The following is a 21,613-nucleotide window of genomic DNA, read 5'->3' as shown; positions in this document are numbered from 1 at the left end:
GCGCGGCAGGACGCTAACGCTTCCACAGTACTGGACAGTGAGGTTTGCGCATGCGCCAAACAGAACTCCGCCTTAAAGCGCCTTGGAAGTGTGGCTTTCGGGCTTTGGAGTTCCGCCCTCTGCCCCGGCATGTCCTAAATATAGAAGTTTAGCTCATCGATTCATCTTCGGAGATGGACAAGCCCCCCCCCTCCCCCCCAAAACATAGCACACCTGACTGTATAGCTTTTTAATGGTAAAAAGGGACGTTGAGACCACAGCTACCTCCCTTAGGAAGGCAGAAGCTTGGAGTGGGATATAGTGCAACTCTCCCTTGAAAGTGAAAGTGAAGTCGCTCAGTCGTGTCCGACTCTTTGCGACCCCATGTACTGCAGCCTACCAGGCTCCTCCATCCATGGGATTTTCCAGGCAAGAGTACAGGAGTGGGGTGCCATTGCCGTCTCCACAGCTCTCCCTTGGTCCCCACCAAATCTCAGAGCATAGACAACACTTCACAGGTTCCTGTCTCTTTTAAGGTTTAACTTTTAATCAGCCAAACATCTTGCGCAGTCCTTGAGCCAACCCTGCATCCTGTTTCTTCCCCTGAATGATCACCTTTCCCAGCTCCTCCTGGGCTGCCCGGTTTTTGGGGTCTACGGCCAACACCTTCTTGAGGTCAGTCATTGCTTTTTCCAGATTTCCAAGAGCAGCCTGGGCAACGCCCCTTCGGTACAACGCCTTTATATGGCCAGGCTCCCGCTCCAGCACCCGGTCGCAACTTTGGGCCGCCAGATGGGGCTGCCCTAGCAGCAACTGACAGGCAGCCAGGTTGGCGTGAAGGACAGTTCGTTCCGGAGGGCCAGGTGGGGGTAAGGTCAGCAGTAGCCGAAGAGCCCGTGCATAGCATCGGGCAGCTCCTTCCGGATTCCCCGCTCGAAATAATTCTGTGCCCCTTGCACGTTCTTCTCTGGCCAAGGCCTCCTTCTCGGTGTCCTCCAGCTCCCAGGAGTCTCGACCCTGAGTGAAGGAGGCCAGTGTGAGCCTGACAGGAAATCCAGAGCGCCCAGGGAGCTGAAGCTCTGCCTCCTCACCTTGACACATGGACTCCAAGCATTTCTCTATGAGCTCTCCCCAAGTTTCCTCCCTCCATGGGCCTAACCCCACAGTTAGTTCTGTCCACCCCTCTGGTAGCCCTGACCCCAAAGGAAATCCAGAAGCCTGTACCCTACAGCGGGAGCCCAGCTTGGGTTTGTCCAAGCCGTGGCCACGGACTATGATCTTCTTGACAAAGCTGCCATCAGGACAGTACCAGAGATCAGAAGCTTGAAGGGGCTCTGAAATCGCACTGGCTGATCCATGAGATTTAGCAGAGTCTCTTTCAAGTTCAGCGGCCAGTTTTTCAGTTTCCTGAGGATTCTCTAGAATTTGGCTAGTTGGATCTGGGTTCACTCTCAGCTCAAGGATTTCCATAGGAGATTCTCGCGGATGCTGCCTAATCTGAGTAGGTAATTCAAGGTTCTTTCCCCCTTGTTGTTGCGGTTGACAGCTGCCCTTTTCTCCCATTGAATTGACTGGTGGTGTATCCATTTGGGTGCCTGGCCCCTTCCACCGTGGGTAAACAGTTTTGGATAGAAAGGGATGGACCGAGTCCAGGTCAGCACCTGATTTAAAAAAAAAAAAAAGCAATGCTATTGGCAGAAATTTTATTTAGACTCCTTTTCTGTCCTTTTGGGACCCTGGACCGCGGTCCTGAAAGTCCTTTTTTTTTTTTCCCTTCCCAAATCTCTGTCGGGTCCAGTCTCCCCTCCCCCGAACTAATTCGGAACTACAAGTTCCACAATTCCCTGCGGCTTGGGTAGCCATTCCCAACTACGGACACCCGATCGAGTCAAAAAATACCTGGGGGGGGCCGAAGCGCCTCGCCTGATTGCAATAGCCAGACCATTCAAATCACCTCTTCTTCCGAAGCCAAGTGCTACTGAGTGCTGTCCTTGGAATCTCTCCCCAGGTGGAGAAGATGGAAAGGGGAGCCAGGGGACAGCTGGACAGAGACACTGACAGCTAACCCTGGAGCCCGAGAGACAAGAGAATCTAGTCAAATTCCTGGCAGCCAATCGGGAGGAGGGAAAAGTCTGATTAAGCCCGCCTTTTGGACGTTACATCATTTCCCCCACTGACTCACCGCCACACCCCAGCAACCGAGAAGCTCCAGGCCTTTGCGACCGGACTAGGCCAAATCGTACCGAGCTAGGCGAGGTACGGCTGCGTCAAAGTCGAGAAGGTCTGAAATGGGAGATTGGGCCCAAAGAGGATATAACGGGGAATGGTGGAGCTGAAGTGACTGATCGCTGCTGGGATCAGTCCTTTTATCTGGCCACCTAAAACCCACGTGTGCTATTCTGTTAATACTTACCCCTATATTTGGCTTAGACGGTAAATAATCTGCCTGCAATGCAGGAGGCCAGGGTTCAATCCCTGGGTCATGAAGATCCCCTAGAGAAGAGAATGGAAATCCAATCCAGTATGCTTGCCTGGAAAATTCCATGGACAGAGGAGCCTGGCATGTTACAGTCTATGGGGTCACAAAGGGTCAGACAGGACTGAGTGACATTCACTACATTTGGGACACCCGGTCAGAGCTGCCCGTTCTGTCCAAGGTCCTTCAAAATAAACCCTGGGGGAATTCCCTAACAGTCCAATGGTTAGGATGCTGAGCTTCCTCTGCAGGGGGCTGGGATTCCATCCAGCTGAGGCTTGCCTTACCTTTGTCTCATGTTCGTCAATGCCTTTTGAGCTCTTCTTCCTCAAAGATTCTTATAGACAGTGCTTTTCAAATTTTGATGACCCTACACACTATCTGGTGAACTTGTTAAAATGCATGTTCTGACTTAGGAAGTCTAAGGTGGGACCTGCTATTCTGCATTTCTAACAAGTTCTTGGATGCTACTGCTGGTGGTCCATGGACCACACACGTTGAATAGTGTGACTCTAGAATAATCTCATCCTGTTCTTTTGACCTTTTCGTCTGTGTCCTTTTAGTTTGTCAAGTATTTTGCATATGCATACATCGTCAGTCATGTCTCACCCTTGTGACCCCTTGGACTGCAGCCAGCCAGGCTCCTCTGTCCATGGAACTTTACAGCCAAGAATACTAGAGTGGGTTGCCATTTCCTGCTCCAGTGTTTTACATGTATAACTGGTATAACCTGATTCACTGGACCTATCGGTGGAAAAACCGGTCCTCCTCTTCCTAATAAAACGTGTAAGCCCCTATTGTGATTCAGGTTTGCTCGTCCAGCTCCCTGCACAGGTGGGCTATGACAGCTCTTCAAGGAAGAATTCCACTCTTAGTTCTCACTTTGGCTCCCTCTTCAGTTTGCAATTGTTCATTTCACAATTGTGTCCCAGACTAAAGGACCATGTCAGGACAGCCTGGAGGGGAGGTAATGTCATCATTAGTCACAGACTTGTGTCAAAACAGCCCTCTCCATTTTGTGTTGAGTCTCAGATCACTAAATTAAACCTTTTTTCCCTTCAAGCTTTATTTCTAGGTTCTGTACTAATGTAACCTTAGTCCACTTCAACTAGGGCTAAATACTCTGATTCTTGGAATCCTTATGTTCCTATTGAAAACTGATCTGCCTTTTCTCCCTCCCTGTTCCATTTCAGGGATTTCTAGGAAAGACAGAAAGTCTAGAATGAGTCACAGAAGATTTGATTACATGCTGATCCCTGGACAAAGATTGCTAATTTGTATTATGTGTGCCTTAATTGAGAGGTCCACTCCAGTGACCCTTCAGAGATTAGCTTCTCTCAGTTAAAAAAAAAAACTACTCTGCTACAAATGTATTGCTTTGTAATGGTCTCTTACTGTTTTGTGTGTATATGTTTCAGTTCCAACAGATTCCACAAGGCATGGACCTTGCCTCTATTTCTTTTCTTTTCTTTTTTTTTTTGAGGCAAGGAAAGCAACTCATTTGGAAAGCAGCAGACCAAGAAGATAGTAGACTAATGTCTCAAAATAACCATCTTGTTAGGGTCTAGATGCCAGTTTGTTTTATAGAACAGAGAGGGAGAGGAGATGAGGAAGTAAAGTAAAAAGACCATTTTTCTTTAAAATAGGAGCGAATGTGTTAATTTCTTCTTTTCTGCAGCCATTGACAGGTGGACTGGGTCAGACTGTCTCTGTGAGCTGAATAAAGTGCCTCTGTTTCTTTTGTGTTTCATCTCCTTCTCCATTCATTCATTCAACAAATATTTATTGAGCACCTCCTATGTTCTAGACAGGATGCTAGGAACTGGGGATATATAAATGAGTGAGACGGAGACAGTCCCTGTTCTCATGGAGCTTATAGTTGGGGCAGGGAGAATAAGTTGTATGAAGAAGTGAGAGATGCTATGAGAGTGAATGAGGGGTGAGGGAATATCCCTTGAAGATGAGACTTTTTTTACTTTTGGTTGAGCCTCGGAGTATTTTGGGATCCTAGTTCTCCAACCAGGAACTGAACTCACACCTCTGCATTGGAAGTGCAGAGTCATATTTTTGTTACCATCTAAAGAATGAGTTAGATCTGAACCTCTGAGAACACAACAATAGACCACCACATACTGAGAAACATTGAATTAAATGTTTAACTTTGTCTCTTTGGGTGGTCCCTTGTCATCATTGTGACTATATGTAAAAAACAAACATAAGGGACTTCCCTAGTGCTTCAGTGGTTAAGACTCTAAGCTCCCAATGCAGGGGTCATGGGTTTGTTTCCTGGTGAGGGAACTAAGAGCTCTGAGACTTCACTAAAAAAAAAAAAAAAAAATGTTGAAAACAAGCAAATACATTAACAAAGGCCCAGACCTTTAAAGATAGTAATCAAAATCTCCCAGGAAGAAAATATTTTTATTTTTAAGAAGATGACCCATTAAAATGAAAATGCAAAATTTAAGTTTTATAAGAGGACTGAAAAGTCCCCAGAAAAGTCATTCATGGATCTGTAAACCTCCCCGCCCTGTTCTCAGCTTGAGAAGCGCACACCTAGGAAGGGGTCAAGATGTGAAGACTCAGAAATGGGAAATAATATCCGCTGTCCCCCTAAAACATTACAACATGAATGTTGACGGACACACTGCTTGCTCTCTCTCAGTTTCCCTACCCTTGCATCCTATATTCCAGGGCTCAGTTCTCTGGAGATAGTCACTAAGGAACGAAAAAAAGAAACAAGCCTGGAGGATTATATCCCCAGGCCTGTCTAGAGATCATTGGATCTCAGAAAATCTGGGCTTATTCTACTGCTCTCCTTGCCTGACCCCATAAAGGCATGGTTTCGCCTTCATTAGAGATCTAATCCTGGGAATTCACTGGTGGTCCAGTGGTAAGATTCCCACTGCGGGGGGGCACAGATTCAATCCCTGGGAAAATAAGATTCCACATGCTACTCTGGTGCAGTCAATAAATAAATAAAGACCTGATTGGATGGGAGAATGCAAAGAAAGGTTCAGGAGCTGATGCAAGGTAATTTGTGAGCTGATTGTTGTTACATGTTGTCTTAACACACACAGAGCCCTCTAGTAGGTGAAGTTCCATTCTGTAAGCAGATAGAGTAGGGGTGGTCCCCAGAAGAAAAGAGCCAGATAACAGGTTTTTAACATAGGAGAAACCATTTTAGGCCCAAGCCATTTTGTGATATAAGCCTGGCCATAAAGCTTGCCCTTGAACAAGTCTCAGTAATAATGATCTTATGAGAACAGTGACTGTTAATGATCTCTGAGAGACAGCAGTGAGTGGTCCTCAAGAGAGATCTTAGTTCCCTGCCCAGGAATTGAATCTGGGTAATCTAGATGAGAAAGAACCCTAGCCACCAGACCAGCACAGGCTAGAGATTAGAAGCAAAATGACCCTGGCTCTTTATCCACCTTTGAAAGCAAGAATGTTTCAAGGAGGCAAAAACTGTAAAAAGAGCTACAAAGTTAGAGACAGCACAAGTGGGAGAGCACACAGAGGGAAGCAGTCTGTTTAAGACTGAAGAGAGGCAGAAATACATACTCAAAGAGGAATGCAGGGGTCCTGAGTGAGGAGCAAGCAGGAAAGAGGTGAATTAATTACTTACATAGGATAGTCCTTCTGGCTCTTTGTTTACATTTGGCCAATTGTCTTGTCTCTTTCCTCACACCTGACTGGTCCTTGGACACTTATCAAGATGCATGTACAGCTTCTTGATAAGATAGCTGCCACCACAGAGGTCTGTGGGTGCATTTCCATACTTATTATGGGATGGGGCTTCCTCCCTTTTCGACCCCCAAGAAGCCTTCCTGTGCATGTGCAGACAGGAAAGTCTTCCTTGACCTCAAGAGTGGGTGCCTTATCTCTAGCAGAGCTCAGCTTTTGCCATCAATTTTGTCCTTGGAATGTCTGGGTGGGAACAGAGTTTGAATTTTACTCCACTTGACAGACACCAGCCCAGGAACCCATCATGAGCCTACCTCATTACCAGGCAAGAGAAGTAACAATAGCAAAGAATAAATCAATCATAAAGACTTCCAGTTCTGTTTCAATGATATGAATTAGCCAGAAGCACTTTCTTGAGTTGCTTTGCAGAATTCAACACCACTCACCAGAGAGGTGAATTCAACCACCAGATCAACTAGTACCCGAAGGATGCTGATGCTTCTGACCCTCATGACTTCAGTCAGCTAAAGCTTGAACTCTGTTGACCGTTGCCCTAATTCTATACTGAATTCTCCTCTGTTCAAGCCCCTTCAAGAATATGAATAATAGGGCTTCCCTGGTGGCTCAGTGGTGAAGAATCTGCCTGCCAATGCAGGAGACACAAGCTTGATCCCTGATCTGGGAAGATCCCACATGCAAGATCAGAGCAAGTAAGCCATGTGCCACAAGTACCAAGCCTGTGCTCTGGAGCAGAGAAGGCAATGGCAACCCACTCCAGTACTCTTGCCTGGAAAATTCCATGGACGGTGGAGCCTGGTAGGCTGCAGTCCATGAGGTCTCGAAGAGTTGGACACGACTGAATGATTTCACTTTCACTTTTCACTTTCATGCATTGGAGAAGGAAATGGCAACCCACTCCAGCGTTCTTGCCTGGAGAATCCCACGGATGGAGGAGCCTGGTAGGCTGCCATCTATGGGGTTGCATAGAGTCGGACGCGACTGAAGAGACTTAGCAGCAGCAGCAGCAGGGCTCTGGAGCCAAGGAGTTGCAACTACTGAAGTCCATGTGCCCTAGAACCTGTGCTCTGCAACAAGGAAAAACACTGCAATGAGAAGCCTATGCATTGTAGCCAGAGAGTAGCTGCCACTTGCCACAACTAAAGAAAAGCCCACGCGGCAGTGAAGATCCAGCGCCACCAAAAATAAATTAAGAAATAAAAAAAAAATTTTTTTTAAAGAAAAGAATATGCAAACTATGCCCAAGTCCCTTCTTGAGTATGCATGTACCCTTATCTGAAAACTTTCTTGGTTTTGCTGTTCAAGAAGACACAACTTTGGGAAAGATCCCCAGTGTTCTCCTTACCTGCTATAAGTAGTAACTCCTTCCTCCTACAAGTCCTTGGCTTTGTTGTCGCTTTTGGATCAACACCCACCAGGAGATGAACCCAGTTTTGGGGTAACAATTCTTTTATCTTTTATCTTTACTGAGTACTCAGGATTAGTCAGTGAGCCATGGAGATAAATGCAAAACTCCCCATATAACAGGGGTAAAGAGTTATAGTTGACAAAAGCTCCAGATGAAAGGCAAAAAGTGACAAGTGGCAGGGAAGTTATTTCCAAGTGGAGGTGATCTGAAAAGGACTTCAAAGGGTTGAGCCTTGGAAAGTGTTAGTTGTATCCAGCTCTTTGCGACTGCATGGACTGTAGCCCACTAGGCTCCTCTGCCCACGGAATTCACCGGGCAAGAATACTGGGGTGGATTGCCATTCCCTTCTCCATAGAATCTTTCTGACCCAGGGATTGAACCCAGGTCTCCTGCACTACAGGCAAATTCTTTACCATCTGAGCCACCAGGGAAGATGGCCATAATTTTGACATGCAGAGATTGATTTACTGTAGGTGGAGGAAGCTGCGCAAGATAGGAGATAAAAGGAAAGGAAAGCTGCTTTACATCCGTGTTATTCTTCCCCAGCTTGTCAATTTCAGCATCTCTTTATACCGTCACCAGGCATCAAGCTGACAGGAAGTTTTTACACCCCTCACATTCCCCTGCATTCCATACTCATCACATGGAACCATATGCTGCACTTATTCTCTGTCATTTATCATCAGAATAAGAGACAAAAATTCTAGTTTTCCAAAGGCTAAATAAATTTTCCCTTCTGTTTAGCTTTGGTGGGTTCTGTGGTTTTTTAGTTCTGCTGGGATTTATGTCAAAATAGTTCCTCTCTCCTCTCTGCTTCCAGACTATTTGGCTTGTGCTTCCCTTAAAGGTAGGGTTTTCAGGCAAGATGCGGCAGTGAAGGGCAGCCTTTCCATAATAAAACGTCAAATTACGAAAGATGCTGTGTACCAGTGTGTGACCAAGCATTATGACCACAATGCTACCAGATATTGCCCTCCGTGTCTTTTGTGCATCACCTCATTTCTTCTCACACAGTTCCATGAGCTACTTATTCAGTCCCTGACCAGGGATCGAAACTGCATCTCTTGCAGTGGCCGTGAGGAATCTTAACCACTGGACCATCAGGGAAGTCTAGATGGTGCTGTTTTTAATCAAATGGCGAGGGAAAGCCTCCTTGTAAAGATGATGTTTGTTCAAAGATATAAATGATGTCAGGGAGCAGGCATGCAGATATCTGAAGGAATAGTATCCAGGGTGAGAAAGAACAAATGCAGAGGCCCTGAGGCAAGAAGGAATTATATTTTTATATTAAATCATAGCTGCTAGAAGAAGAAGAATGGGGCCAGAGTGGATGAATCAGCGCAAGCGCGGAAACAAGTGGGAGGGGAGGAAAGCAGAGAGGCGGGGAGGAGCCAGTTCAGGGAGGCCAAGGTAAAGGTTTTGTTCTGAGTGTGACTGGGAGCCATCAGAGGGTTTGAGCAGGGTGAGTGATATTATCTGGTAATTTAAAAGATCACTCTGGTCTCAGCATGAAGGAAGGACTATGTAAGTCAAAAATAAAAGCAGAAAATCCAATTAAAGGGCTAGCCAAGAAGCAACAGCAGCACAGGAGCTTGGATTAAGGTAGAGGAGAGGGCCAAGGGCAGAGGCCTGAGCCCTCTATTATTTAGGAGTTTGAAAGAGTCGATGAAGACTGAGAAGTAGCAAATAAGGAACTAGTGTATACCTTCTGAAGTTGGATCCAGAAAGAGTATTCAACGTGAAGAAAGCACTTCAAGGAGGAAGTGATCAACTGTATCAAATGTTGCTAATGGTTCTAGACCAGACTTTCTCAACCATGGCACGTACATATTCTAAAGTAATTAAACATCTTTCAGCTTAAGGACTAAAATCTTCTGGCTATTGTTGAAGCTCCCTATGTATCTCTTTCCAATCAGAATTCTCCTGGCTGGGATGGGTGGGTGGGAGAGGGAGGGAGTGGGAATTTGAGATTAGCAGGTGCAAACTATTATATATAGAATAGATAAACAAGGTCCTACTGTATAGCATAGGGAACTATATTCAATATTCTATGACAGACCATAATGGAAAAGAATATTAAGAATAATATGTGTGTGTGTGTGTGTGTGTGTGTGTGTGTGTGTGTAGGGCTTCCCTAGTAGCTCAGATAGTAAAGAATCCGCCTGCAATGGGGGAAATCTGGGTTTGATCCTTGGGTTGGGAGGAGGGCATGGCAACCTATGCCAGTATTCTTGCCTGGAGAAGCCCCATGGACAGAGGAGTCTGGCAGGTCCTAGTCCATGGGGTTGCAAAGAGTCAGATATGACTGAGCAACTAAACACACATATGTGTGTAACTGAATCACTTTGCAGCACAGCAGAAATTAACACAACATTGTAAATCAACTACATTTCAATTAAAAAATTTTAAAAAACCCAAAAGAATTCTCCTCTTGTCATGGGCTAACCACTATTCTGAATTTTGTGTTTTTACTACATAGGTTAGTAGCAAAAGAAATTATTTTCCCCTTCTTCTCAAAGATGAGCTATATTATCATAACATGTTTGTATGGTGATGGACTGTTTCAGTAACGAGGGGAAAACTGATTATGTGAGAGAGATAGGGGATCATTTCAAGAGTTCCATTTCTGTATAGGTGGGAAGGGTGGGATCCTAGTGCCCACATAGGGTGGGGACTGGGGAACAGGTCAGCTTCTCTGCAGTAAACAAGGGGAAGGCATTGAATTCAACAGAGATGCACATGGCCTGGTAGATTTGGAGCTGGGACCAGAGGAGGTTCTCTTCTGAGAGTTTCTATTTTCTCACTGAGATAGGAAAGAAGGTCTTCATCTTGTAAAACTGTGATTTCAGTTTTGGGGAATGTGGGAAAATGCAGGCTTGCAGGCCCTGAGCGCTAAAAGGAAGTGAGACTAGTTGGTATGACTGTGCATTTTTCCCCAGACATATTCAGCACTTAGGTGCAGGTATGGTGTAGACAGAGTTGGATTTGGAATCACCTGGGGATGTCTTTAAAAATATTGATGCCTGAGTCCCAAGAGATGGTGATTTAATTGGTTTAGAATGTGACCTGGGCTTTGGGCTTTTTAAATGCTCCCCAGATGACTATAATGTATTGCCAGAGGCAAGAATCATGACTCCAAGGAATGCCTGGAGCTGTGTTTAGAAACCCACTGCTTTATTTGTTTTTTTAAGGCAACTTATGCTCAGTTTTTAAAAAATGTATTTATTTATTGGTTAGGCTGGGTCTTTGTTGCTGCTTGAGGGATTTCTCTAGCTGCAGTGAGAAAGGCTACCCTTCACTGAGGTGGCTTCTCTTGTTGCTGAGCACAGGCTCTAGGCATACCGGCTGTAGTAGTTGTAGCACGCAGGTTCAGTAGTCATGGCGCATGGGCTTTAGTTGCTCTGTGGCATATGGAATCTTCCCAGACCTGGGGTTGGCAAGTGGATTCTTAACCACTGGACCATCAGGGAAGTCCCGAGAGATTCCTTCTTGCTGCAGTGATGGAGTGAATTGATCTGAGCTTTGAAGGATTGGTACATTTTTGCCAAGTGGAGAAGCAGATGTGAAAGGAGGGAAAATATCATGGGCATAAGCTTAGATGTGGTCTGAAACACATGGTAAGCAGCAAACACTTTGGTTTGTAACAGGCAAATATTAGAGAAAGAGCGCTTAGAGTTGAGGACAGCTGGGTAAATAAAGATCTGGAGGTGGGCATGATGAATAATACAGTTCGGTTCCACAGAAAGCTGGATGATATCAAATTATGGGAGAGGTCAAAGGCCAGGTTAAAATTTTGTGAACAGTTGAGTAAGCAATAGGGAATCTTGAAGGGCTTTTGAGTAGCACGTTAAGAGTTTATAAAAAGCGTGTTTAGGGAGGGTAACCTGACAGCGGTGTCGAGGGAGACCTGGAGTATGAAGGGGTGGCAAACAGGAAGACCTATTAGGGAATCTGTTGTAATAATCCTAGATGAGGTCATTTTTCCAGCAAGAAGCAGGGGAAACTTACAGATTCAAAAGACATCGTGATGGCAGATTGACTGGGCTTAAGAGAGTTGGACTGTGGAGAAAACTGATCACCGAAGAACTGATGCTTTTGAACTGTGGTGCTGGAGAAGACTCTTGACAGTCCCCTTGGACTGCAAAGAGATCCAACCAGTCCATTCTAAAGGAGGTCAATCCAGGGTGTTCATTGGAAGGACTGATGCTAAAGCTGAAACTACAATACTCTGGCCACCTCATGTGACAAGTTGACTCACTGGAAAAGACTCTGATGCTGGGAGGGATTAGGGGAGGGAGGAGAAGGGGACGACAGAGAATGAGATGGCTGGATGGCATCACTGACTCGATGGACACGAGTTTGAATGAACTCCGGGAGTTGGTGATGGACAGGGAGGCCTGGCGTGCTGTGATTCATGGGGTCGCAAAGAGTCGGACACGACTGAGCGATTGAACTAAACTGAACTGAACTGAACAGCTAACCACAAACAAAGGCAGGAAGGAGGTGGAAGAGGCATCAAGTTTTCAAATAAGGAACAGCACTGGGGGATTGGTGCTGTCTACAGAGGGAGGGGAGCTGGTTTTCAGTGGCATTTTATCTGTTTGGTTTGGAACCAGCTGAGTTTAGAGGACAGGCTGCATTGCTTCCCTGGTAGCTCAGACTAAAGAATCCGCCTGTAATGCGGGAGACCTAGGTTCGACCCCTGGGTTGGGAAGATCCCCTGGAGAAGGAAATGGCAACCCACTCCAGTATTGTTGCCTGGAGAATTCCAGGTCACAAAGAGTCGGACTGAGTGACTTTCATACCCAGCATTGTCCACGTGTTCCACAGACACCAGAGGAATGCTCATAAATTCAGAGTTTGGAGAATGTTCTACTCAACTTGGACTGTTAACAACAGAATACCATAAACTGGCTATCTTATAAACATCAGAAGTCAGTTTCTCAAGTCCCAGAGGCTGGAAATTCCAAGATCAAGGTGCTGGCAGATTCAGTGTCTAGTGAGAGTTTCTTTTGGTTCACAGAGTACCTTCTAGCTATGTCCTCACATGGTGGAATGGAAAGGGAACCCTCTGGGGATCTTTTATTAATTAAAAAAATTTTTTAAACCTTTTGACCATGCCACGGGGCATGTGGGATCTTAGTTCCCAGGCCAGGGATCAAACTCACATCCCCTACCTTGGAAGTGTGGTGACTTAACCACTGGACCACCTGGGGTCTCTTTTATAAGAGTACTCATCCCATCCATGAAGGCCTACCCTCAAAACCTAATCATCTCTCAAACACCACACTATCACAGTGGGGATTAGGGTTCAACAGATGAATTTTGAGGAAACACATTCAGTCTGTAGCAAAGAAGCATCTGGTTACAAATGAGGTCTTTCTGAGTTTGGAGTGGGTGAGATTTTTCAAGGGGAATTCTCAGAGAAGGGGAAAAAAAGTCCATATATAGACTTTTTTTCCCCAAAATCACTGTGGATGCTGATTGCAGTCATGAAATTAAAAGACGCTTGCTCCTTGGAAACAAAGTTACGACCAACCGAGACAGCATATTGAAAAGCAGAGACATTACTTTGCCAACAAAGGTCCATCTAGTCAAGGCTATGGTTTTTCCCGTGGTCATGTATGGATGTGACAGTTGGACTGTGAAGAAAGCTGATCGCCGAAGAATTGATGCTTTTGAACTGTGGTGCTGGAGAAGACTCTTGACAGTCCCCTTGGACTGCAAGGAAATCTAACCAGTCCATTCTAAAGGAGGTCAATCCTGGGTGTTCATTGGAAGGACTGATGCTGAGGCTGAACTCCAATACTTTGGCCACCTCATGCGAAGAGTTGACTCACTGGAAAAGACTCTGATGCTGGGAGGGATTAGGGGAGGGAGGAGAAGGGGACGACAGAGAATGAGATGGCTGGATGGCATCACTGACTCGATGGACACGAGTTTGAGTGAACTCCGGGAGTTGGTGATGGACAGGGAGGCCTGGTGTGCTGTGATTCATGGGGTCGCAAAGAGTCGGACACGACTGAGCGATTGAACTAAACTGAACTGAACTGAACAGCTAACCACAAACAAAGGCAGGAAGGAGGTGGAAGAGGCATCAAGTTTTCAAATAAGGAACAGCACTGGGGGATTGGTGCTGTCTACAGAGGGAGGGGAGCTGGTTTTCAGTGGCATTTTATCTGTTTGGTTTGGAACCAGCTGAGTTTAGAGGACAGGCTGCATTGCTTCCCTGGTAGCTCAGACTAAAGAATCCGCCTGTAATGCGGGAGACCTAGGTTCGACCCCTGGGTTGGGAAGATCCCCTGGAGAAGGAAATGGCAACCCACTCCAGTATTGTTGCCTGGAGAATTCCAGGTCACAAAGAGTCGGACTGAGTGACTTTCATACCCAGCATTGTCCACGTGTTCCACAGACACCAGAGGAATGCTCATAAATTCAGAGTTTGGAGAATGTTCTACTCAACTTGGACTGTTAACAACAGAATACCATAAACTGGCTATCTTATAAACATCAGAAGTCAGTTTCTCAAGTCCCAGAGGCTGGAAATTCCAAGATCTGTGCTGGCAGATTCAGTGTCTAGTGAGAGTTTCTTTTGGTTCACAGAGTACCTTCTAGCTATGTCCTCACATGGTGGAATGGAAAGGGAACTCTCTGGGGATCTTTTATTAATTAAAAAAATTTTTTAAACCTTTTGACCATGCCACGGGGCATGTGGGATCTTAGTTCCCAGGCCAGGGATCAAACTCACATCCCCTACCTTGGAAGTGTGGTGACTTAACCACTGGACCACCTGGGGTCTCTTTTATAAGAGCACTAATCCCATCCATGAAGGCCTACCCTCAAAACCTAATCATCTCTCAAACACCACACTATCACAGTGGGGATTAGGGTTCAACAGATGAATTTTGAGGAAACACATTCAGTCTGTAGCAAAGAAGCATCTGGTTACAAATGAGGTCTTTCTGAGTTTGGAGTGGGTGAGATTTTTCAAGGGGAATTCTCAGAGAAGGGGAAAAAAAAGTCCATATATAGACTTTTTTTCCCCAAAATCACTGTGGATGCTGATTGCAGTCATGAAATTAAAAGACGCTTGCTCCTTGGAAAGAAAATTATGACCAACCGAGACAGCATATTGAAAAGCAGAGACATTACTTTGCCAACAAAGGTCCGTCCAGTCAAGGCTATGGTTTTTCCCGTGGTCATGTATGGATGTGACAGTTGGACTGTGAAGAAAGCTGATCGCCGAAGAATTGATGCTTTTGAACTGTGGTGCTGGAGAAGACTCTTGACAGTCCCCTTGGACTGCAAGGAGATCCAACCAGTCCATTCTAAAGGAGGTCAATCCTGGGTGTTCATTGGACTGATGCTGAGGCTGAACTCCAATACTTTGGCCACCTCATGCGAAGAGTTGACTCACTGGAAAAGACTGATGCTGGGAGGGATTAGGGGCGGGAGGAGAAGGGGACGACAGAGAATGAGATGGCTGGATGGCATCACCGACTCGATGGACATGAGTTTGGGTGAACTCCGGGAGTTGGTGATGGACAGGGAGGCCTGGTGTGCTGTGATTCATGGGGTCGCAAAGAGTCAGACACAACTGAGCGACTGAACTGACTGACTGACTGAAGGCACAGGAGGTAAAAAAAAAAAAAAAACAGGCGGGAGACAGGAGGAAAGATAAAGTGAGGTTTGTGTGTAGGTAAAGGGGGAGGAGGTAATTTGTCCCTGAACCTGGGAAAATGGGGAATCCAGGGTGAAGGGACAAACATGGAAGGGTTCAGAGAGGCAGTGTACTGTGCAAATACCATGGGTTTTGGCTCCTGGTAACTTTGGGTCATTGAATACTATTTGAAAAAACAATTTCAGTAAAGTCTGCATTGGAAGCATATTCCAAAGGGTTAAGAAACAGTGGGTATGAAGGAGAGACATTTCTGACAATACACCCTATTGAACGGAGGTGGGAGAGGGGAGGGTGGAGTTGGAGGTGGTGAGTAGGTAATGAGGAAGCAAATGTAAGTTCTTTTTTCACGAAGTCGGGTAAGGAAAGCACAGTAAACCTGAACTGTCCAAAGGAGAACCCACGATCCCATCCTCCTCTCATGTCTCCTATCACAGTGCATGGCTTCCCTTTTAGATGATAAATTTCGTGAGTTTCAGGGTTTACACCTGCTGTCGGAGATGATGTCTCACCAGCATCCTGCATGGAATTCAGGATAGGACCCTGTCCTGCAGGCACACAGCTGAAGATACCAAGTCCATATAGATGGACTTGTGCCACCTCCCCCTCCCCAAGAGGTCTCCTGGTTGAGGGTAACTAGCCCAGGTAGATGTGGAGGCTGCTGACTTTCTTCTTGGCATTCTGCTTTAGTCAGAATATTCGTGTTCCCTGCCCCAATACATATGTTGAAATTCTCACGTGCAATACAATGGTATTAGGAGGTGAGGCCTTTGCAACGCACTTAGGTCCTGAGAGTAGCACCCTCACGAATGGGATTAGTACCCTTGTAAAAAGGACCTACAAGGACTTCCCTGGTGATCCAGTGGTTAAGGCTCTGTGCTTCCAAGGCAAGGGGTGAGGTTCGATCGCTGAACAGGGGTGAAATAGGATCCCACAAGTCCTGTGGCCAAATAAATAAATAAGGAAACAAATCCCACAGAGCTCCCTAGTCCTTTCTGCCAAGTGAGGATACAGTGAGAGAGGAGACAGGGATCGGTGTACATTTAGAGATCTACAACTCAGAAGAGGGCCTCTACGACGCATAAATTTTCCTCTGTTCAAAAAAAAAAAAAAGAAGAGGGCCTCTACCGGACCATCCTGGCACCTGATCTCAGACTTCCAGGAAAGTTCTGTTCTTTATAAGCCACCCAGAGATGGTATTTTTGTCACAGCAGCCTGACCCCTGCAGCTCTGTGCTCCCTTTGCCTTGCCTCCCTACACTGGTACAACATACCAAGCAGGGCTCTAACCGGAGTTGTCTGCCACCTTCCAGCCTGTGAGCAGGAACAGCTGTGGGCAGCTGGGCATGTTTCCCTACCCCATGCCATCCTATCCCTGGCCAACTTTTTCAGAATACTCTGCTTACTTTCCTCCTGTCTTCCTGGAATTCTGGGGATAGATCCCTGAATCTGCTCGTAAATCTTCCTCCAAAGTCTTAGGTCCAGTCTGGTAGGGAATGGAAAAGGTATGCTGGGTAAAGAAATGTCTTCTAAGAAAGGATCCCCAGGTCTTCGCCAATAGGAGTCCCAGGGAGGCCTCTCTTTCCCATCTTTGTGTTTGTCTCTTTGAATCTTTGAGTCTATCTCCACTCACTGTTGTCTCTGTCAGTTTTTGTCCGCCCCTCCCCCACGTCCCCCAAAGGGGAGATAAGAAGTGAAAGGCGAAACCAAAGGAGCCGGGTCTTTGCTAGTCTTCGGGATGGCGGGTGATAAATCCACTTAATCTATTTAATGTTGTCTTTCAGAAATTCACACACACACTCACACACAGATCAGAACAAGGTGAGGACTAATGAGGAACGGGGATTGGGCTGGCTCCCTCCAGATATCGGATGGTTTGTACCCTCGGTTCTTGCTGCCCACTTGCCTAGTTGGGATAGGAGGAAGGGAGTATTTACAGAGAACGGGGACGTAATCGTCATCCCAGGGAGAAGGTTCCGAAACCGGTAACCTCCTAAATCTCATTCCAAAACCCCCCTCCAAAACCCCAAAGTTATAGAGGTCCTGGGATTAGCATGAAGATAGACGGGGATGGAGTAGAGGAGAGACAGAAATGGAAGTGAGGGTGGGGGTTCTGGCTAACCTGGGGCTCGGCTCTCACGCCGGGAGCAGGTGTGGAGTGACAAGTACACTGATAACTATCGGGGCGAGGCCTGGCGCCACAAACCCAATCACCGGACTGAATCACCCCGCAGGGAAGAAAAGAAGGCGGAGCCTGCCGACCTGGAGGCGGGGTTTTATCAGAGCCGGGGCGGAACCTACGGAGGAGGCGGGGCTTTAGGGACCAGTTTTCGGGCTGGGGAGCCGTGACCTAGGGAGTTCGGCTGGGGATGCTGTATTTAGAGGGGGTGGGGGCCTGGAGCGACTGAGGGCCCGGCCGGGATGTGGCGTCCCTATTAGTGTGGGTTTTGGCGAGGTTCCTGAGGAACTGGATTCCGAGCGTGCTCGCAAGGTGAGAGTTTCCGTGGAGGCCTAGTTTAGGATGTAACCAAGTCCAGTAGCCCCAGAAGCGGGTGTGCGGGGCGCCCACTGTGGATCCCCGGCTTGACGGCAAAACGTGCTTGGGACGTCGAGGGGCGCAGGGTGGGGCCGGGCCGTGGATGTCCTTACGGATCCCAGTAGTTCTCGTGGTGCTGCGCTGCAATGATGATGACTACGGTTAGGATGGTACAGAGCACCATGGCTGCAATGCCCACCGCCAGGGAGATAAACGAGAAGTTCCGGGCCTCGCGTGAAGCGATCTCAGCTGATACCATGTCTCCGCGGGCCAAGGCCGTGCGCACCTGGGGGGGAGGAGGAGGGAGAGATCAGAGAGCCGCTACCTCGGCCGCACGCCTCAACCTCCCTCTAAGATGCTCCCCCAAACGTCCAGCACTCCCTGGGAATAAGAACCTCTTATTCCGCCTCCGTCCCTTCCCCCACCCTCACCCCCCCCACACACACACCTGCACTGCCTTGAAGATGGCAATGATGCCTGTAGGCCAGAAGCAGCAGATGGTGGTCAGCACCGCGATGGGCATGTAGTCGTGGGGCGGGCGCCTTGGCTCCAGCAGGGCCAGCCCTGGGCCCTGCGGTGGCGGGGGGAGCGTGGAGGTTACTCCTGTTCCCCCCGGGGTCGCGCCTGCATAGGGCTGTGAAAGGAAAGAAGGTTGTGGGGAGAGGACGTCTATCACTCTTACCCTCTCTGAGCCCACCCGCTTTCCACGTTTAGCAGAGAAAGAAGGTTGTTTCCCTCTTTTAAACCTCCTCTGGACTTCAAGGCTGTTTCCCCTGCCGGATCTTGATCTTTTGACTCCAACAGACCGCCCACCCCATTCCCAGATCTTTCTCTAGTCTCTCCTCTCCCTTGCCCCCAGAGCGCCGGCCGGTCCCCTGACCGTGTTCCCCTTTCCCACGAGTCCCCAGTGTGCCTCCAGTTCCTTGTCCTGTTCCATCCTCCTCCCAGCCCTTCCTTCCAGTCCCCCGTCCGCCCTGTACTCACCGTGCCCACCGGGTAGACCGGCACGTAGGCAGTGCAAGGCTGCAGCTGTAAAGGGTAACCGGGGGCTACGTAGCCCCCCAGCGGCAGCGTGCCTACCGCTCCCGTGTGCGTGGGCACCACGAAGCCCGGGGCCTGGGCAGTGTGAGAGGGCGCCGGCGGGGGCGGGGCGGCGGCGGCGGGCGGCGGCGGGGGCAGTGGGCCCTCGAAGCGCGTCTCCTGCAGGTAAGGGTCGGGAGGCATGCGGGGCAAGGTAGCGCAGCCGGGTGGGGGCGCCCCAGCGGCCGGGCCAGGAGGGGCATGGTGTGGGGGCCTTGGCAAGGTGGCGGAGGACGAGGGACCGCGCTGAGCCGCGGCCCCCGAAGCCAGGCCCCCTGCCCCTAAGCGCGGGAGGGTGGCAGTGCCGGACTGGTGGTAGTGGTGGTGGTGGTGGTGGTGCGAGGAAGGGGCTGTCTGTGGGGGCGGGGCAGGAGGTTCCGCGGGGGGCTGGGGGGCATTGTAGGGTGGTGGAGAGGTGTGAGGGACTGAGTCAGGGAGGCCTGGGGGCGGGAAGCCGAGGAGCCAGGATGGGGAGAGATAAGAGAGATGAGACGAGGGAGACGGGGAGACACAGAGGGCCAGGGATGGAGAAAGATAATGGGAGAGACAGAGAGGAGATGAGTGAGAAGCCATCTCTCATTCTTGGGGCAGGAGAGGGGTGGTATCTAGGCCAACAGCCCATCCCCGCCTCCCCCCGCCCCCCTTTAATCTAGTTTTGAGGTCATAACTCTCTTCTGCTCCTCTCCCTGCTTCAGCAATGGGCACACAGCTTTAGCCTGCAGACCCAAACTCCTATCCGTCTTGGCTCATGGCTGCTTTGGGCTTTGCCTATCTGAGCTAGTCCTGAGTGTGCACATGTGTAGACATGCAACACTTGTGTGAACATGTGCTCAGCCCAACAGTTGTATAAACACATGGAGGATAACATGTTCGACCCTGCCATTCCTTTAGTGGGGAGGGGGTCCCCTAGTCTCTCTTGGAATCTCCGAACGTCTTTTAGGGCAGATTAAGAAGGGTCCTCTGGATTTTACTCCCCTGGCAATCCCCATCTGATCATCTCTCCATATTTCCCCACTGGATGTCTCCATGCGAGCCAGCGTTGTCTGTCCATCTGTCACTCCCAATGATGCTGTCCATGCAGTACCTGGCTGATGCTAAGCCAGTCTTGTACTTCCCTCACCCTCTTAACCTGCCCCCCACCCATGTTGTTGGCAAGGGACCGTGCCTGAGACTGGCCAGAGGAAAGGAAGAGAAGGGAAGGATATAGAAAGAGGAGGGGGCTTGCGGGGAGGGATGTGGAGAGCTGGATAGAAGGGGGATGAAACAGAACCACCCGCTAGGGAGGGGTAAGGGAGGGGGGAAGTCAGGAGGCAGTGGAGAGGACGAGGGGTTTTGTTGTTGTTTTCTACCTGACTTTTCGGATGACATGCTTGCGCTCTCCCTGGGACAAGATCCGTGCAGCCGGAGTCCGGAGTCGGGGTCCCTGGCTAGCACCGGAGTCTGGGTGCGCAGATTGCGCAGCCGGCAGCAGCGCAGAGATGGAGAGATGAAGACTGTGGCGGCGGGGGGCGGAGGGAAAGCTGAGAGGGGGGAGCTTAAAGGGACCGAGGCGAGGGAGGGGGAACCCTTCAGAGACACCCCCGCTTGGTCTCTCTCCGCTTTTGGACTATGTCTCGCCTCCTCTAACCCCGGCATTCAAGCCCCCAGTTTGGGTTCCTTTGGAGTTGTCATGGAAACTGGGAGGCAAGCAAGACCAGGCAAGGCGGGTGGCACTAAGGGAAGGAAGGAGGGAGAAAGAACCCTCTGGAGTCTTCCCCTTCAAGACTGGCTGTAGTGATTATACTGTGGGAGGAAGCGAGCAGGTGCTCAGTGGATTCAGTACCCCAGTTCCCTCTAGATCGTCTTCACCCCAGTCAGGCCTCCCCCTCACACTCAGCCTCCCTCAGAGTCCCTGTAAGATCTCGGGATCTTCTCCCAAATCCTTGGCTCTAGCTTCCCTATCTGTACCAGAGATGCCTATGTGAGAGAGAGCCATAAAAACAACAACAAAAGAGGGAACCGTGTGCAGTTGAGAGCAGAGATTCAAAAGTTCCCAGGGTTATGATCTCGACCTGGCGCCCTGGCCTGGGAGGAACCCGGAGGTAAAGTGAGAGGCCCCAGTCTATAGCCGTGGGGAGATAGTAGGGCTTGTGGTGTGCTGCGGGGCGGGGGTAGGACGAAGAGGAAGCTTGGGGGATACTTAGTTACCTCTTACTTTCAGTATGTAGGAGCTGAAGCGCGTTGGGAGGAGAGGACGAATCAACTGCTCATTGCCGGCAGCTCAGTTTGGCAGTACATGCTTGGCTCCCCTTCCCCCGCTTTGCTTACTGGGCTTCTTAAGAGTTTCCAGGGCCCGCAGTGTTCAGATCCATTCCTGAAATCCCACCCACCCACACCCCCGCCAAGACGCAGCGCCATCGCCTGAGTCGACCCGGGGGCCCAGCGGTAATTGCAGTCTTTTTATTTTGCTTATTGCATCTTGGGAGTTTGTACATGGGGAGGGGAGGTGAAAATCAGCAGTCAGCCGAGATTTAACCAGAATTGGGCTATTTGCAAAAACAGAGGCGAGATACCACCCTCCCCTTTTAGACCCGTGCTTCCCAGCCCCTTCTTGAGGCAGTCGCTCTCCAGCACTGTATCCTTCCCCATCCGACTGCAGGCGGAGACTACCGAGCTGTAATAGCGGCGCTCTTCAGGGCCAGTCCCAGGCCCCAGAGATCTAGATCACGGCCCCACACCTCTCATTCTGGCTTCTGAGGTGTTCGCGTGAGCCCCT

At 48.9% G+C, this 21,613-nt stretch overlaps 2 protein-coding genes across 4 annotated transcripts; both read right to left on the bottom strand.

Moving 5' to 3' along the window:
• Positions 1 to 454: 454 nt before the first annotated feature.
• On the bottom strand, positions 455 to 2,973 carry FKBPL (FKBP prolyl isomerase like). Of its 2 annotated transcripts, XM_088831285.1 has the most exons (5): positions 2,743 to 2,973; positions 2,393 to 2,472; positions 2,162 to 2,262; positions 1,879 to 2,046; positions 455 to 1,640 (listed from the first exon to the last, which is right to left on the bottom strand). In XM_088831285.1, exons 4-5 carry the CDS (start codon positions 1,922 to 1,924, stop codon positions 529 to 531), a joined length of 1,158 nt encoding a protein of 385 aa, XP_088687411.1. In that variant the 5' UTR covers positions 1,925 to 2,046; positions 2,162 to 2,262; positions 2,393 to 2,472; positions 2,743 to 2,973; the 3' UTR covers positions 455 to 528. The 2 variants fall into 2 exon arrangements, with proteins under 2 accessions (XP_088687411.1, XP_055263168.1); XM_055407193.2 differs by lacking the exons at positions 2,162 to 2,262; positions 2,393 to 2,472; positions 2,743 to 2,973 and having other exon boundaries at positions 1,879 to 2,103.
• A 13,660-nt stretch (positions 2,974 to 16,633) lies between these two features.
• On the bottom strand, positions 16,634 to 21,166 carry PRRT1 (proline rich transmembrane protein 1). 2 transcript variants are annotated; one of them, XM_055407115.2, is made up of 4 exons: positions 21,053 to 21,166; positions 18,763 to 20,351; positions 18,227 to 18,412; positions 16,634 to 18,064 (listed from the first exon to the last, which is right to left on the bottom strand). In XM_055407115.2, exons 2-4 carry the CDS (start codon positions 19,429 to 19,431, stop codon positions 17,888 to 17,890), a joined length of 1,032 nt encoding a protein of 343 aa, XP_055263090.1. In that variant the 5' UTR covers positions 19,432 to 20,351; positions 21,053 to 21,166; the 3' UTR covers positions 16,634 to 17,887. The 2 variants fall into 2 exon arrangements, with proteins under 2 accessions (XP_055263090.1, XP_055263094.2); XM_055407119.2 differs by lacking the exon at positions 21,053 to 21,166 and having other exon boundaries at positions 18,763 to 19,298; positions 20,208 to 20,493.
• Positions 21,167 to 21,613: the final 447 nt, after the last annotated feature.

Source organism: Moschus berezovskii, chromosome 23 (assembly GCF_049115385.1).
Source record: "Moschus berezovskii isolate FMDL1 chromosome 23, NW_MosBer_1.0, whole genome shotgun sequence".
Lineage (NCBI taxonomy): Eukaryota > Metazoa > Chordata > Mammalia > Artiodactyla > Moschidae > Moschus > Moschus berezovskii.
This window is presented reverse-complemented; position numbering and strand designations above follow the sequence as displayed.